Consider the following 18,234-nt stretch of genomic DNA (forward strand, 5'->3'; position numbering starts at 1 on the left):
TTTGGTGTTTGCCAAAAGCGATGTGAGAGACTCCCCAAACATATGGAAGAAGATACTCTGGTCAGATGAGAATAAAAGTGAGCTTTTTGTCCATCAAGGAAAACGCTATATCTGGCGCAAACCCAACACCTCTCATCACCCCGAGAACACTATCCCCACAGTGAAGCATGGTGGTGGCAGCATCATGCTGTGGGGATGTTTTTCATTGGCAGGGACTGGTCAGAATTGAAGGAATGATGGATGGCGCTAAATAAAGGGAAAAAAAAATATATATTTTTGTCATTTAGCAGAAGCTCTTATCCAGAGCGACTTACAGTTAGTGAGTGCATACATTTTTCATACTTGAGGGAAACCTGTTTCAGTCTTCCAGAGATTTGAGACTGGGACGGCGGTTCACCTTCCAGCAGGACATTGACCCTAAGCATACTGCTAAAGCAACACTCAAGTGGTTTAAGGGGAAACATTTAAATGTCTTGGAATGGCCTAGTCAAAGCCCAGACCTCAATCCAATTGAGAATCTGTGGTATGACTTAAAGATTGCTGTACGCCAGCGGAACTCATCCAACTTGAAGGAGCTGTTGCAGTTTTGCCTTGAAGAATGGCCAAAAATCCCAGTGGCTAGATGTGCCAAGCATATAGAGACATACCCCAAGATCCTTGTAGCTGTAATTGCTGCAAAAGGTGGCTCTACAAAGTATTGACTTTGGGGGGTGAAAAGTTATGCACGCTCAAGTTTTCTGTTTTTTTGTCTTATTTCTTGTTTGTTTCAAAAACATTTTTTTGTTTAATCTTCAAAGTGGTAGGCATGTTGTGTAAATCAAATGATACAACCCCCCAAAAAAATCCATTTAAATTTCAGGTTGTAAGGCAACAAAATAGGAAAAATACCAAAGGAGGTGAATACTTTCGCAAGCCACTGTACATGAACAATGAGGATATTTACTGCGATATCGATCAAAACCTATGGCCAAATGCTCAAGATAGGCTTGATGCAAACTAATGCCTGCTAAACATTGTTTCTTTAATTTGATTACATTGTGAAAGATGTCTTCAATGATCACACTTTTGATCACATGTGGGATAGAAATTATGGACATTTGATGTTCAGTCAATATTAATGGGTAGTGCAAGTGTATAGCCTAATGTAAAAACAGTAATGTACTGTAATTTACAGTACTGTAGCACACTACATTTAAAGGGCAATTTAGAAACATGTATCTTACATGTTTTGCTATTGGATTAACTGGTTGTTAAAATAACTAAATTGAGAATATATCATTATGTTGTGTTTTTGTGATTAAACCAATATACTTATTATATTTCACAGTAAACTTGTATTTTGGATCAATGTTTGTGTGGTGAAAGATGTCTACAAACAAAATGAATGCACAATGAAAGGTTTTGAATGTAAGACTGGCTGCATTGCAAGTGTTACCAGTTTGGAGTTTTGTACTAACAGTTTTTAAAAAATCACCACATACTTGTGAAAGTAGTACCAATGTGATAAAAAAAAAACTGTAATATAACATTTGATTCCATCTCAATAGGGATCAAGCTCTAAGCTCCTATATATTTATTGGTCTGGACTGTTAATATATCATGTCTACTATTCCATTTTGTCTTACAACTGCTTCAATGGATCATTTGTATGAAGAAGATTATGGAAACAAGATTTGAATGTTATCTCAAGGGGTCATTTACATCTGTGTGTGTGTGTGTGTGTGTGTAAATATTACATAATTTCAATTGGTGCAAATATAATTAATAAAAACAAAAACTTTATTATACACTCAAAAGACTACCTATAAAATGTGTTTCTCAAGCACCAAAGTGCCACAATCAGATGTTTGAAGTTCTCTAATTTCTACTAACAGATCAATAGAGTATAAAATAGGCTACATTATAAATAACAACCTGAGTTTATGGCTTTTACCAAAAATCTATTGCAAACACAAAGTACCAATTACAGATTTTTATTTCCTATAGTTCTCAGCAACTTCCAAGAGATGTTTTGTTTTGATGCATTGTGAAATAAAAATGTGTATGGCTCAATATGTGAATTGAGCCTTAATTACATGTATATAAATGCAACATATGGCAAGTGTAATATATAAATGTATGAAAATGGTACACGCTACTTCCATGTATCTGTGTGTTTCATATTGTGAAGAAACAAAGGGTGTTGAATGCACTGACAGTATATATTTATAGCTATAGATCAAAGAATCTGAAAGGACCTTTTTCATTGTTCAGTTAAAGGTCCCACAGTGGACCACTGTAAAGGAAAGTGCCACCAAATAGGTTGCTATTCCATCCATTCTCATATCAAATCTCTCCAACAGAGTGAAATGAGCCACTGATAACATTAGCAACTCATCACTCTATCTAAACAGAACATGGATTTGGATTTGTCCATTCTTTTTGTATACAGTTCCTCTGTTTAGAATCTAAAAGGAACAACAGAGACAACATGTCCTTGTGCATGTTTCCCAACTTGTCCGTGAACTTCAGCCTTCTAGGCTTTATTTCCATGTTGATGGACCACAGTATGTACCGATACATTTTGTGTTAGTACACCGCCCCCATATTCTTTGGTGGTGTTGTTGTGTGCTGAAGAACCAGTCCTGAGTGCTGTGAGCGTGACTGTGAGGTCTGTTGATACCAGTGTTGAGTGTAGTCCTCCACATAACATAGAGAGGAGCTGAGGGAGGGCTGGAGAGCCAGCTCTCTAGTGGCGGGGTCTGTGGGTACACTACTGTCCCAAATGGCCGGGGACGGGGGTGAATTGCAGGTCATAGAGTCACTGGCTCCTGGGCTGTGGTCCAGTGGAACTTCCCCGTTCGTGTACAACTTCTTGAATTTGGAACGCCGATTCTGGAACCAGATCTTGACCTGGAAGAAAAAATATTTGAGCTACAGGTTTAAATAGAAGGTCGGGATGTTTGTACCAGAACATGTGAATGCATGGGTTAAAAATGTATTATCTAGCAAAGTGTTGTAATTTCATATTGACACCCTAGGCCTTATTAGAATAGAATATACCTAATTATGTTGCATTGAAATTTGGAATCCAGACGCAAACTTAGATCTATTAATGAAGCTATCAATTCTCAGATATGAAAACGACAGGGAAGAGGTTAATAACCCCGGTGGTTTGAAATATAATATAATATAAACAATACCGTTTTCTTTATCGCTTTGGTACTATTTTTACAAGTATGTGGTGAATTGTAAGATACATGTTTCAAACTTGACCTTTGAATGTAGTATGCTACAGTACTGTAAATTACAGTACATTACACTGTTTTCACATTAGGCTATACACTTGCACTACCCATTAAAATTGACTGAACATCAAATTTCCATAATCTCTATCCCATGTGTGATCAAAGGTGTGATCATTGAAGACATCTTTCACAATGTAATCAAATAAAATAAATGAAAGAAACATACGTTTTAGCAGGCACTAGTTTGCATTAAGCCTGTCTTGAGCATTTGGCCATAGGTTCTCATCGAATTCATAGTAAATATCCTCATTGATCATGCACCTGGGGAAAAACCTTTTGTCATGGCAAACTTCATTTTGGATACATGTTTATTGTATAGGGGATGCATTTCTTTCTTGACTTGGACTTTCTGGATTATTTGTGTATTGGTATTGTATTGATATTGTATTACTGCAGTATTGGAGCTAGAAACACAAGCATTTCACTGCACCTGCTGTAACATCTGCTAATCTGTGTACGTGACCAATAAACTTTGATTTGTTACATACAGTACATCTCTGATCTTGTCTATCAGATTTTTTTTTACTTACTGTGAAGCTAAATCATAATAGTCATCATCATAGTAGTACATTCGAGTATATATCATATTATTTTATGTTTCTACTTTACAGACATACTTTTTCATTATGTAATTCTCATAATCTGCAGCAGACAAACTAGTTTACGTGTACAATCTATAGGTTTACCAAACGTTTAAGTGATCATCAATTAAGAACAGTCGGATTAAGTAATAGTAACGTCTTTTAACAAAAGAAAAGAGAATCATATCAAAAGTAATGTGAGCATTGCATTGTGAAAGGCAATTACTTTATATGAACATGTATTGAAATGTGAAACATGTATTTCTAGATGAAACACTGATTACAATAATTTAAAAAGTGACTGTATGATTTTGTGTTTTGTACTATGTCAATTGAACACGTGCTCAGAGTTTTAAAACAACTGCCTTTTTGATGATCTGTTTTGAGTTTTGTACTAAGAGTGGTGAAAATGTCCCACATACTTGTGAAAATAGAAAGCGATAAAAAAACCTGTAACATCTCAGATGATTCACTAGGTGTAGACCTAAAGTATGCAAAATAGATGCCAGTATAGGTCATGGTTTTATTGAACAAATGAACATAAATCATAGAGGTATAAATCTCTCAACAGCGTGTCATAACAGTGGTATGTGTGGCCTATTGGCTTCCTCACCTGTGTTTGTGTCACGCCGAGTTGAGCCGCTAGTTCGGCTCTCTCAGGAAGAGACAAATACTGAGCTCCCTGGAAGCGATGTTGCAACGCAGCGAGCTGGTAACTAGAATATATAGTGCGAGGTTTTCGGATTTTTCTAGGCTTTCCGTTGACCATTCTCACCTCAGGCTCTGGTTCCTCTTTCACTGAAAAATGAAAAATGACAACAGAGCATTAGTTGGCTAAAGGACTTGAGAGGCTCATACATTTACAGTAGGCCTACAGAGGGCTTAAACAGTAGGCTATAGGCCTATGCCTACAGGAAAAAAAGTATTACGATAACAGATGAATGAAAAGTATTATGATAACAGATGAATGAATTGATTATATATATTTCATTAGTCAACATCATTTTTTTACCAGTTCTGAAATATGCTTTACTCAATAGCCTAAGGAGGGTGGTGCACAAAATGTCTCTGTCCAAGAGATTCCAATGCCCCTCACATTATTATGGGATATGCCACTAATGAGAGGGAATGATTGGTGCATTGAGTATATAGGCTATATAGCCTTCATGTATTGTTTGGGGTGTTTTCACATGCAGTGATCAAGTCAAAACTCTAAGACAGGCTATTGAGCCAAAAAGCAATGCGTGCCAGACTGACATGTCATGACACCTGATGTGTGTATCCGGGCCAATTCAAAGAGAAAGATTCTTCCTGGAATGCCAATGCCACCTGCTAAACGGTATGTTATAGGGCCTAGATACCTAAACATTGTTAACAACACCAACATTACCAATGACAACACAAAAACAATAGCAGTTCTCTCTCAAATGTGAAGGTTTCAGCTGCTTTGCAAAAACCAATTTTGGAAAGAAATAAAGAAACCTTTTGCGTTTATAGAATAGGCTACATTTTAATTTGCATTCTAGGCCATATGAACAATTTATATTATTTAAGAGCTTAATAGCATAGTGTGTTATTGCAAAATGATCGAAGTAGACTAGGCCTAATGGGTCATTTGAATTGTAGGCTAAAACTTATATAATACACTATTCCCTGGGAGCTCATCTTAAAGGTCATGAACAGTCAAAATCATGCTTTTCATGTCATTTGATGATATTTGGATGAAACCAGATCAAAGTTTGATGACCAATGTATGAAATGTATGACTGTTGCTTCTACATTGATAAAGTTTGATCATAAAGTTACTGGTCCCCTCCCCAATGTCAATCACTTGGATTCAGGAGGCGGGATTATTAAGGCGATAGGGTATCATCACCTTAATTTTCTCTTACCTAATTTAAATAGGTACCGCCTTGTAACCAACATCGGGGAAGGCATGTTTGCAGAGGGGCATGGTTTATATAGCTAGATAGCTACTCTACTGTGCCAAAATTGGACGGTAGGGTATCAGCAAATATAATTAAAAGTGTACCATATTCATCTATGGCAAAGATACGTTTATGTTTCCCCTTTCATCTGTGTCTGGTGTTAGCTAGTTACTGGTTAGCTAGGTCTTCAGCCAGCATGGCACAAAAGGGGGGAAGGGTCGTTCAAAACACTGACGCAGTTGTCATGTCAACACATCCGTCAGTGCTGCTGTGAACCGCATTCCAAGAGACATGCCAAACAGGAGATGTATAAAAACATTTTTGACATCATTGATGCAGTTTCAATGTTGTTTGAGTTGCTTTGTGTTTCACCAAATTTGCTTGAGATGATTTTACTGCAACACTGCAACCATGTTGCTTGACATAGGCGTTTCAAAGAGCTATCAGTCAAGGCGAGCTTATGAATATAAGCTCCCCGCCCACTCAGCCTGTCGTTTCAAACTTCCTGGTGGTTAGCCATGAGAGAAAAAATGACTTTTTCTCATATTTTGAGCATTTCTATCCAAAACGAATATTATGGGTGATATTTTAGTCACTCAAAAGGGTATTTTACATGGGAATCCAAATAACTGTTTGGTACCTTTAAGCATTTTTGACAAAAATACAAATGGGTAGGCTATAGCTGTTTTTATTTTAATTTAAATGTTGACAAATATCACATTGTTAGCTTTGCAGCCTAGAATGCAGAATAGCAAAAAATATATTCTGAATTCTTGACATATTGTCTATAGGCCTAGGCCTACTCCATTTGCATAGCCTATCCTTACAGAAAAAATTGTGATCACGTGATCTAATGTGAAGTTAATGTGATAACATGTGAAACATGTAAAAGCAACACGTGATAACATGAAAGTAGCTCAGCTGGTAGAACACGGCACTTGTAACGCCAAGGTAGTGGGTTCGATCGCCGGGACCACCCATACACAAAAAATGTATGCACGCATGACTGTAAGTCGCTTTGGATAAAAGCGTCTGCTAAATGGCATATTATATTATATTATTAAAGTACACGTGAAAACATTTTAGCACATATGAAATCATCATCTCATGTGAAATAAATGTGACAACATGGGGATGTAAAATTTCAACACGTGATACCATGAAACTACACGTGACAACATTTTAACGTTTTTCACATGTGAAAGTGCAAATTTCACATGTGAATCTGCAATTTACATGTGAAGTGAAAACATTATTATCCTCACATGTGAAAAGGTGGTGAACATGTTAGCTATATATTGAACATGAATAGACTATATTGAACATATTTCACATTTGAACAACTGACCTCACTTGTCCACTTTTGTTTTCACATGTGAACATTTCAGATCAACATGTGAAAACAGTTATTTCACATGTGAAACTGCAAATGTCACATGTTTTTTTGTAAGGGAAGTAATGAAATGGTATGGGGATTTTAAATGTGGAATCCATAGTTGCTACATACAGTTGAAGTCGGAAGTTTACATAGACCTTAGCCAAATACATTTAAACTCAGTTTTTCACAATTTCTGACATTTAATCCTAGTAAAAGTTCCCTGTCTTAGGTCAGTTAGGATCACCACTTTATTTTAAGAATGTGAAATGTCAGAATAATAGTAGAGAGAATTATTTATTTCAGCTTTTATTTCTTTCATCACATTCCAAGTGGGTCAGAAGTTTACATACACTCAATTAGTATTTGGTAGCATTGCCTTTAAATTGTTTAACTTGGGTCAAACGTTTCGGGTAGCCTTCCACAAGCTTCCCACAATAAGTTGGGTGAATTTTGGCCCATTCCTCCTGACAGAGCTGGTGTAAGTCAGGTTTGTAGGCCTCCTTGCTCGCACACGCCTTTTCACTTCTGCCCACAAATGTTCTACATGATTGTGGTCAGGGCTTTGTGATGGCCACTCCAATACCTTGACTTTGTTGTCCTTAAGCCATTTTGCCACAACTTTGGAAGTATGCTTGGGGTCATTGTCCATTTGGAAGACCCATTTGCGACCAAGCTTTAACTTCCTGACTGATGTCTTGAGATGTTGCTTCAATATATCCACATCATTTTCCTTCCTCATGATGCCATCTATTTTGTGAAGTGCACCAGTCCCTCCTGCAGCAAAGCACCCCCACAGCATGATGCTGCCACCCCCGTGCTTCACGGTTGGGATGGTGTTCTTCGGCTTGCAAGCAACATCCTTTTCCCTCCAAACATAACGATGGTCATTATGGCCAAACAGTTCTATTTTTGTTTCATCAGACCAGAGGACATTTCTCAGTGGCTTCTTCCTTGCTGAGCGGCCTTTTAGGTTATGTCGATATAGGACTTGTTTTACTGTGGATATAGATACTTCTGTACCTGTTTCCTGCAGCATCTTCACAAGGTCCTTTGCTGTTGTTCTGGGATTCATTTGTACTTTTCCAAAGTATGTTCATCTCTAGGAGTCAGAACGTGTCTCCTTCCTGAGCGTATGAAGGCTGTGTGGTCCCATTGTGTTTATACTTGCGTACTATTGTTTGTACAGATGAACGTGGTACCTTCAGGCGTTTGGAAATTGCTCCCAAGGATGAACCAGACTTGTGGAGGTCTACAAATTTTGTGGAGTGGTTGAAAAACGAGTTTTAATGACTCCAACCTAAGTGTATGTAAACTTCCGACTTCAACTGTACATTTTGGGACTTTAATTATCAATTAATGATATATACCCATTGATTCTTGAATAATACAACTTATAAATGCCTCACGAGCTTAGATCAACTGTCGTACCCCATCAGAACCCAAAATACAAGCTTGTTTTACGCCAATGTTTGTAAACAATGTAAATGCAAACAAACACTGTATAGCCTCAAAACATGGTTAAAACTATAATTGTGATATCATGGATCAATAGCTCTTTCTATGAATTTGAGAGTGGTTACATTTATCCAGGCCCATCTCTCAGCTTTTTACCAAAACACAGGCAGGGTGCCAGCTTTGTTATTGTTTCAATTAAGGGTTCTAGCTTTAATGTAAATCGTACATTGTTGAGCTAAAGTGTGTAATAAAAAAGTGTAGAAATCTTTAATCAATATGATTCCATTCCAAAGTCCCCTACAGATTCATTACCATAATACATATCTGCACTTAGCTAAAGACTGACATCTGCACTGCTATTTTAGCTATGAATTAATCTGACTACTCTCTCATCACTGATTTCGTTTACTTATCTCAGCATTTTGAGGGGTTTCTGTATAGTTGTCTAATGTTGGTGGGGCATATTATTCTGTTTTAATGTTCCTCCTGAATCATTATGATAAATACAATAGTTTTTCATGAGTGTATTATACAAAGCTGAGATTTACTTTTAAGTCCAATGTAGGAATACAGGTGAAATCAATCATTGACACAGACATGGTGGCGTAGCAGGAAGATCGGAATGCCGTGAACCAAGAGGTTGTGAGTTCATATCGCACATGTTGAGTAATAATTACTGTAGAAATAAACATACACAATGTAATCATGTATGTAAAGTACTGTATGTAGCTAAGTGGAAAACACTGGCTATTTCGTGACTTTCCGGGGACATCATAATTACGTTTTGTTCGCAGGGCATCATGTGATTTTTTTTATCCATGTGAAACTTCATGTGAAATATCATCACATGTAAAGTGTTCCAAAACCACATGGTTTCACATCAACTACATTAGGCCTACCTTTACGGAAAAACCACATGATTTCACATGTGAAATCATGTGTTTTTTCCGTAAAGGTAGGCCTAATTTAGTTGATAAATTATTCCAAATCAAAAGTACGCTAATTTACACTATTTTCAAAACCGTTGAACTCCCAACTCCTATAAATAGAATTTTAAATAGACAAATTTAAATTATGTGGCATAAAGGTTGGTCCTCGTTGTCGATAAGCGATAGCATACGCGTTTTGGATGGTTAATTTAACTTGGGCAACAATGACACGTCGAAACAAAGTATTAATAAACATATCTTCGAGACAACTCTTTATTTACCAAAAATGGCCTCGCGTCTCATGCGTAAATCTTACCGATATCTTGGAGATGTGACTGTATGTCCCGGGTATAATGAGCGTATTGCGTATGGGGATAAGGGTATTCCGACTTGGCAATGTAGGCCCCCGATAGCGCCATCCCATGGAGATTGTAGTGGTGATGATACGAGTATGGCTTCATTGGTTGCGTGTAGGACTGGCCGTGGCTGGGGTAGTAGTCGTGGTGGCTGTGCGTCGTCTGGCCGCTGTAGAACCCCATGTCCATGGCAGAGGACTTTGGCAGCGTCGGCAAATCCTTGGCGCCCGGGTGACAGCTCAGTGTGGCGTGGAGATCAGACGACAGGCTCGATGCCGCCTTCTCAGAAGTCGTTCCATTCATCCTGCACTGCCCTCCTTCACCCCCCTAATAAAAACCTCCAGAAATAGTGGAGACTTGTAAGAAAGTCCTAGTAAGTTGAAATACAAGTTTGAAAATAAAACATAAACTCCCAAAAATAAAACCAAAGCAATAGGCCTATTGTGAAGCGTTGAACTCCTCTGAGTCTATCCAAAGTCCCTCGGCAAGACTGCACTGCAATGTACTGTACTGTTGCAGCACCCAACCCAACTGAACTCAAAATTACAGAGCGAGGGGAGTGGATGCTTCATTCCCATTGGTTCCAAACAGTCTCTGCTTCGTTTACCCGGAGGGCTAAACGGTGTCGCCAGCCAGGCTACACTCCTCTCCCCACGAAAACCTCCAGAACCTCCCCCGGCCCGAACCACAGTCCCACAACTTTTCTGAAAGTAGAAGAGACATTTTCTGTTGGTTGTGTTTATTACGCCTAATGAAGACATATTTAGTTAACGTTTAACAGTCTGCAACAATGATTTGCAGCTTTCTTCACTGGAGTTGTGCATAACAAAAAAGAAACGTCGCCTAAATACATAGATTTGGGCCTAGGCTATTTATTCATGGTCTTTAAGATCAATTTGATAGCCTAATTAATATGTAGGTTGGCTTGTGACTTGCCCTAGGAGTGGCAGCCCTAGAATTGGGTCGTCACTAGTTACCACAATCACAAAGTCATAAACCCCGCCTATTTCTACCATTTCTCTTCTCAAAATCTGATTTTTAACCTAACCGTAACCTCAACCCTAACCTTAACCATACTGCTAACCTTATGCCTAACCCTTTTTGTTTTCATGAATTTTTACGATAGCCTATAGCCAATGTTGACTTTGTGGCTGTGGTAACTAGTGGAAACCCCTACACGTGGCCATTCTATTTCCATCTTCCAAAACAACCCAAAAAGTGGGTTAATGACACCATGGTTTTGAGAAGTCTAGGTAAATTGTGTGTAATTCGACTTTTCGTTGATTATCAGATATGCAGCAAATGATGGCCTACCAGCCTAACAAAACGTAATTAACTCATATAGCCTATAGATAATGGCATGTGAAACTCTCATGAAGGGGTGTCAAAAAAGATAGATCAACCTTCGCTTTCCTCTTTTAACTTCCATGGTTGAACGTTTTTAACTATTAGCAATGGACAAGGTTCTACAGAGCCCCTTAGGGATCATGATGGGGGATTAAAACAGCCAGGCTAATCAGTATATATCCGTTTTATATATACTGTATATCCATTCCTACCTTTATTATTATTTTATTATATTTTTTAATTGCTCCTGAACTCCTTGTGGATTTATGTAGCCTATCTCTCAGCCTGGTCTCAGACTAGAGGTAACATAGTAAATGTAAATCTGAAACACTCAAATTTGTATGATATGTCACGTTTGGTATGGAGTTCGAATCTCATTACAGACAACTTTAGCATTTTAGCTAATGAGCAACTTTTCAACTACTTACTTATTTTTAGCTACTTTGCAACTACTTAGCATGTTCCTAACCCTTTCCCTAACTCTAACATTTACCCTTTAACTTAACGCCTAAACTTAACCCTAACCTTAACCCTAACCCCTAACTAATGCTAGCCAGCTAGCTAACGTAACATATCATACGTTTGCAAATTTGTAACAAATAGTATGTTTAGCAAATTCGTAACACATTGTACTTTTTGCAAATTCGTAACTTATAATACGAATTGTAATTCGGAACATATTCTACGAAATAGGTGATGACATCCACAAATTAATACATACCATACAAAACATATACTAAATCTCAGATACACATACAGAATAATACAAAATGCTCTGAGACCAGGTTGGATCTCTAAATATACAGTGGGGGGAAAAAAGTATTTAGTCAGCCACCAATTGTGCATGTTCTCCCACTTAAAAAGATGAGAGAGGCCTGTCATTTTCTTCATAGGTACACGTCAACTATGACAGACAAAATGAGAAAAACAAATTCAGAAAATCACATTGTAGGATTTTTAATGAATTTATTTGCAAATTATGGTGGAAAATAAGTATTTGGTCAATAACAAAAGTTTCTCAATACTTTGTTATATACCCTTTGTTGGCAATGACACAGGTCAAACGTTTTCTGTAAGTCTTCACAAGGTTTTCACACACTGTTGCTGGTATTTTGGCCCATTCCTCCATGCAGATCTCCTCTAGAGCAGTGATGTTTTGGGGCTGTCGCTGGGCAACACAGACTTTCAACTCCCTCCAAAGATTTTCTATGGGGGTTGAGATCTGGAGACTGGCTAGGCCACTCCAGGACCTTGAAATGCTTCTTACGAAGCCACTCCTTCGTTGCCCGGGCGGTGTGTTTGGGATCATTGTCATGCTGAAAGACCCAGCCACGTTTCATCTTCAATGCCCTTGCTGATGGAAGGAGGTTTTCACTCAAAATCTCACGATACATGGCCCCATTAATTATTTCCTTTACACGGATCAATCGTCCTGGTCCCTTTGCAGAAAAACAGCCCCAAAGCATGATGTTTCCACCCCCATGCTTCACAGTAGGTATGGTGTTCTTTGGATGCAACTCAGCATTCTTTGTCCTCCAAACACGACGAGTTGAGTTTTTACCAAAAAGTTCTATTTTGGTTTCATCTGACCATATGACATTCTCCCAATCCTCTTCTGGATCATCCAAATGCACTCTAGCAAACTTCAGACGGGCCTGGACATGTACTGGCTTAAGCAGGGGGACACGTCTGGCACTGCAGGATTTGAGTCCCTGGCGGCGTAGTGTGTTACTGATGGTAGGCTTTGTTACTTTGGTCCCAGCTCTCTGCAGGTCATTCACTAGGTCCCCCCGTGTGGTTCTGGGATTTTTGCTCACCGTTCTTGTGATCATTTTGACCCCACGGGGTGAGATCTTGCGTGGAGCCCCAGATCGAGGGAGAATATCAGTGGTTTTGTATGTCTTCCATTTCCTAATAATTGCTCCCACAGTTGATTTCTTCAAACCAAGCTGCTTACCTATTGCAGATTCAGTCTTCCTAGCCTGGTGCAGGTCTACAATTTTGTTTCTGGTGTCCTTTGACAGCTCTTTGGTCTTGGCCATAGTGGAGTTTGGAGTGTGACTGTTTGAGGTTGTGGACAGGTGTATTTTATACTGATAACAAGTTCAAACAGGTGCCATTAATACAGGTAACGAGTGGAGGACAGAGGAGCCTCTTAAAGAAGAAGTTACAGGTCTGTGAGAGCCAGAAATCTTGCTTGTTTGTAGGTGACCAAATACTTATTTTCCACCATAATTTGCAAATAAATTCATTAAAAATCCTACAATGTGATTTTCTGGATTTGTTTTTCTCATTTTGTCTGTCATAGTTGATGTGTACCTATGATGAAAATTACAGGCCTCTCATCTTTTTAAGTGGGAGAACTTGCACAATTGGTGGCTGACTAAATACTTTTTTCCCCCACTGTAAATAGGAAGAGTGTCTTCTGTCTGGCCACTCTACCATAAAGGCCTGATTCTTGGAGAGCTGCAGAGATGGTTGTCCTTCTGGAAGGTTCTCCCATCTCCACAGAGGAACTCTAGAGCTCGGGTTCTTGGCCCTTCTCTCCCGACTGCTCAGTTTGGCCGGGCAGCCAGCTCTAGGAAGAGTCTTGGTGGTTCCGAACTTTTTCCATTTAAGAATGATGGAGGCCACTGTGTTCTTGGGGACCTTCAATGCTGCAGAAATGTTTTGGTACCCTTCCCCAGATATGTGCCTCAACACAATCCTGTCTCGGAGCTCTATGGACAATTCCTTTGACCTCATGACTTGGTTTTTGCTCTGAGATGCACTGTCAACTGCGGGGCCTTATATAGACAGGTGTGTGCCTTTCCAAATCATGTCCAATCAATTGAATTTACCACAGGTGGACTCCAAGTTGTAGAAACATCTCAAGGATGATCAATGGAAACAGGATGCACCTGAGCTCAATTTCGAGTCTCATAGCAAAGGGTCTGAATACTTATGTAAATAAGGTGTTACTGTTTTAAATTTTTAATAAATATGCAAAAAAGTCTAAACCTGTTTTTGCTTTGTCATTATGGGGTATTGTGTGTAGATTGAGGAACCTTTTTATTTTAATCAATTTTAGAATAAGGCAGTAACGTAACAATGTGGAAAAAGCGAAGGTTTCTGAATACTTTACAAATGCACTGTATAACCATGTAAAACATGGTGCAGCCAAGCATCTGGATGTGTTTGTTTACAATTGTGCATGGGACTCATCTGAGACAAAGGAAAGGCATGCACATTTATTGTGTGTAATTTTGGTGTTAACAGGTGCAATGATGCACTCTCATCCCTGCGATAGGTGAACATCTTGTGTGACATAGCCAACCAGACACAAATGGTTTAAAGCGGCTTGGGCTCTATTTTCATAACTAAATATAACCCATTTCCATCCAACTTTTTTATACTAGTAAAGTATGTCAGATAAAAAATGTAATGACAGGCCTGATGGAAACAGAACGTTTGTCGGGAACCTTTCCAAATGTCGACAAAACAAAATATACTAGACAAGGTTGGATCTTTTTGTCAGTAAAATTAATTATACTAGAAATGTTGGCGGAAACACTTTTATGCTCAAATATTGATATAATAACCATATCGAAGTAAACTTGGAGTCACGCGATGACATATTGTGTGGTTCTCCCACTATGACTTGTCAGGAAAGCATGCAGTTTATATGCTGATTTCAAAACAACTGAACTCAGAACTTTAGTGACTTTATCAATATTTTCGCTTGTATTTACCCCCCCAAAAAATTATGCCAATTAGCTGCTAATGTGGCTATCATAAAGAACTACAAAATCCATGATGATCTGGACGAGACTGCCGAATCGAGGTAAATGTAAGAATCTCTGGATTAACTATCTAATGTTAGCCAAATTTAGTAATTAATAAATTGGCTAACTTTCTTTAAAATGACAATTCTGTGAACTGTCTTGTGCAAGTTTCAAATTGACAGAATACCTGTTAGCAAAGGTGTCAGCTAGATATGATGTGCAGGAGCTTGAAGGGATGTGTAGTCTTTCATGATGTCTACTTTGATGCTAATTAGCATTTTCGAATCTGAGAGTAAATGGAGCTGAATATATTGATAAAAGTTACCTTGTCCGAGAGAGATATACATGGTTATCAAAACGTCACACCAGGGTAAGCCTACATAAAACACAGCCCTTATTTTAAGTGGTTCTAAAATTCCCTATGGGAAACATAAATGGTGGGAAAACGATTCAAACCATTTCCCTGTTTGACTGCTAGGTTTTATGGGTATTATGACACCTCCACTGTGGGGCTCTATCAAGATAAATAATAATGCCATGGTTCGTTGGACAAAGGCTATGATGAAAATGTATGGCATTTTTGTAGTTTTGGGATAAACGCAGAAAATAAGGTCTGTGGTAAACACAGGTTTAGATTTTATAGGCTACGTTTTGTTCTATGAGATAATCTTCATCAGCTAACATCACGTTTTGTGAATTTTGAAGAATTTATGTAGGCTAATAATAAAAAACAAATCACATGAAAGTTTCATCATTCATAAAGGTAATGTTAACTGACTGCTATTATCTAATAGAACATATCCTAAACCTGTGTTAACCTCAGACCTTATTTTCTGCGTTTATTCCAAAATCCTATTCTTTCCCCATACATTTTTCCGATTGGGATGGATTGCTCAACGAACCAGAGGTATTTTATTTCCGGGTTTTAGGACTAAAAACAGGCGAGCTCTATTAGGCTACAGATTAAATAGCCTACCTTTTTATGATGAAATTCACTGGGTGGTGAAATGTAAGTGCAATATGATGAGCACGATGCTCCTTTCCAACAAATATCGAGGGTTTTATTCTGGTGACATGGATCATCGATGCTTGGCTCCCATTTGACAAATAAAAATAATATCGCTATTTTGTCAATAATAGCATAATCTCATGTATCTGCGAGCTGTTGGATAGAGCGCACGTGCCAATACCAGAGTGGGCACAATCGCTAATGCAAAACATTTTTGTCAGAAAACCAACACTGGAGTTGAAAATGCAATGGAAACCCATTTAACATGTTTTTTTTCGGTACATGGGAATTTAACCGCAAAAGGTATTTTTATGTGCATATGACACCACGCACCACATCCTTTTATCCCTAACAAGACAATCTATGGTGGTAAAATGCGCATAGGTCCTATTGTTTTTATGCAGATTTTAGAAAATTGGCATGAAAATCTGGCGCCAATTTAGTTAGTAACCACGTTTGCATCCACTGTTTTTATGTGAGTAAAGTCATATTGTAGCCTATAATTTTTTTTCTAAACAGCTGTGATGGAAACAGGAAGTTTTGGTACAATTTTATAAATGGCATCAGATAATTTGTTCGTTTGACATGGTGGGATCTTTTTATGTCGGTAAAATGTATTATTTGCGAAATGGCGGTTGAAACGCCTTTATGCGCAGGTATTGAAATATCCTAATAACCATCACATCTAAGTAAACTTGGAGTCACTATGACTCGGGAAACCATGCAGTTTCGTAGGCTACAAATGAAATGAATGATGATTAACTTCTCAGTGCTTCGGTGATGAGTTTGATGCTGCTTTCCAATAAATATATATGGTTTTATTCTGGTGACATGATGATAGATGCTTGACAAATACAAATATTCTCGCAATTATCCATAATAATCTCGACTAGCCTACCCGCACTGTTGGCTAGAGCACACGTGCCAAAACCAGAGTAGGCACATTTGCTATTAAATGTAACAGTTTTTGTGCCAAAACTATTGGTAGAGTTTAAAATGCGATGGAAACACATTAAACTTATTCCGTACATGAAAACTTGAGCAAAAACATCCATTGTGAGCTCTACCATCCCCTGTAGCTCAGTGGGTAGAGCATGGCGCTTGCAACGCCAGGGTTGTGGGTTCGTTTCCCACGAGGGGCCAGTATGAAAAATGTATGCACTAACTGTAAATCGCTCTGGATAAGAGCGTCTGCAAAAAAGGTAAATGTAATACATCACGCACTGATTTTTTAATCCGCAACAAGTCCGTTTGGTGGTAATATCCCACTGGTGGGAAAATGCGCATATTTTCTTTATGCAGATTTTTGAATATTCTCATGAAAATCTGTCGCCAATTGGATGGAAACCTAGCTACTGATAGCTATTTGCTTTGTTGCAATTACAATATGTTCACCTGGAAATTAGCTAATTGTCAGGCTAGGGTATAGGTAGCTAAAGAACTCCTCCGAAGTACAGATATAGAACAGTTAACGTCATGAAGCAGAGCCAGACGGAATTCCTGCCTAGGGATGAGCGCGCATCGTTACACCAGATTTGCACCTTGAGTGGTTTTGCACGCCCATTAGTATTATTTTCCCTTATGATTCAGAGGAATATGAAAACACTATGGCAAATGGAAATAAGCTATTGAATTGTCAGTGATCATCACCATTTGAAGCATGTAGTTAACTAAATATAATTACATTTAGGCTGCAATTTGTTATCCGCCAAGTGGGACCATCATGGTAGCCTACATAAAGAGAAGAGGGAACTAATAAAGAATCTGAGGGAATGGATGAAAAACCGAGGGAACGAATAAAAAAATAGAGGGAGGGAACTAATTTTAAAAAATCAGAGGGAATGGATTAGCCTGGCTGTTTAGTTTTCTCCACCATGACCCCTAAGCGGCTCCGTAAAGGCTAATTATGTGAGATATAAAATGCAGTCAAATGTATGATCAGGTTAGACCACTTTTGAAGTCTAAAAACATCTGACAAACTTTTATTTTGAAGTGAAATGTTCGTTGAATAAGCGTGTAGCCTATTATTTCATGGTATTTTTTATCAGACAGACGCATCACTTAGAATACGAATACGGCTCAAGCAGACCGTGAAGGATTTTTTTTTTTACAAATTAGGCAACCTAAAGAGTTTATTTTCCACTTTCATCTGTGACCCAACTACAAAACAATTTCGCTTGTGAAAATCCCAATCCAACAG

At 38.3% G+C, this 18,234-nt stretch overlaps 1 protein-coding gene across 1 annotated transcript; it reads right to left on the bottom strand.

Moving 5' to 3' along the window:
* Positions 1-1,557: 1,557 nt before the first annotated feature.
* Positions 1,558-10,584, bottom strand: LOC121550676 (homeobox protein Dlx3b-like). Its single transcript, XM_041863029.1, has 3 exons — positions 9,875-10,584; positions 4,482-4,666; positions 1,558-2,892 (listed from the first exon to the last, which is right to left on the bottom strand). The coding sequence occupies exons 1-3, from the start codon at positions 10,215-10,217 to the stop codon at positions 2,569-2,571; spliced, it is 852 nt and encodes a 283-aa protein (XP_041718963.1). The 5' UTR covers positions 10,218-10,584; the 3' UTR covers positions 1,558-2,568.
* Between the last annotated feature and the right edge of the window lie 7,650 nt (positions 10,585-18,234).

This window comes from Coregonus clupeaformis, chromosome 35 (assembly GCF_020615455.1).
Source record: "Coregonus clupeaformis isolate EN_2021a chromosome 35, ASM2061545v1, whole genome shotgun sequence".
NCBI lineage: Eukaryota > Metazoa > Chordata > Actinopteri > Salmoniformes > Salmonidae > Coregonus > Coregonus clupeaformis.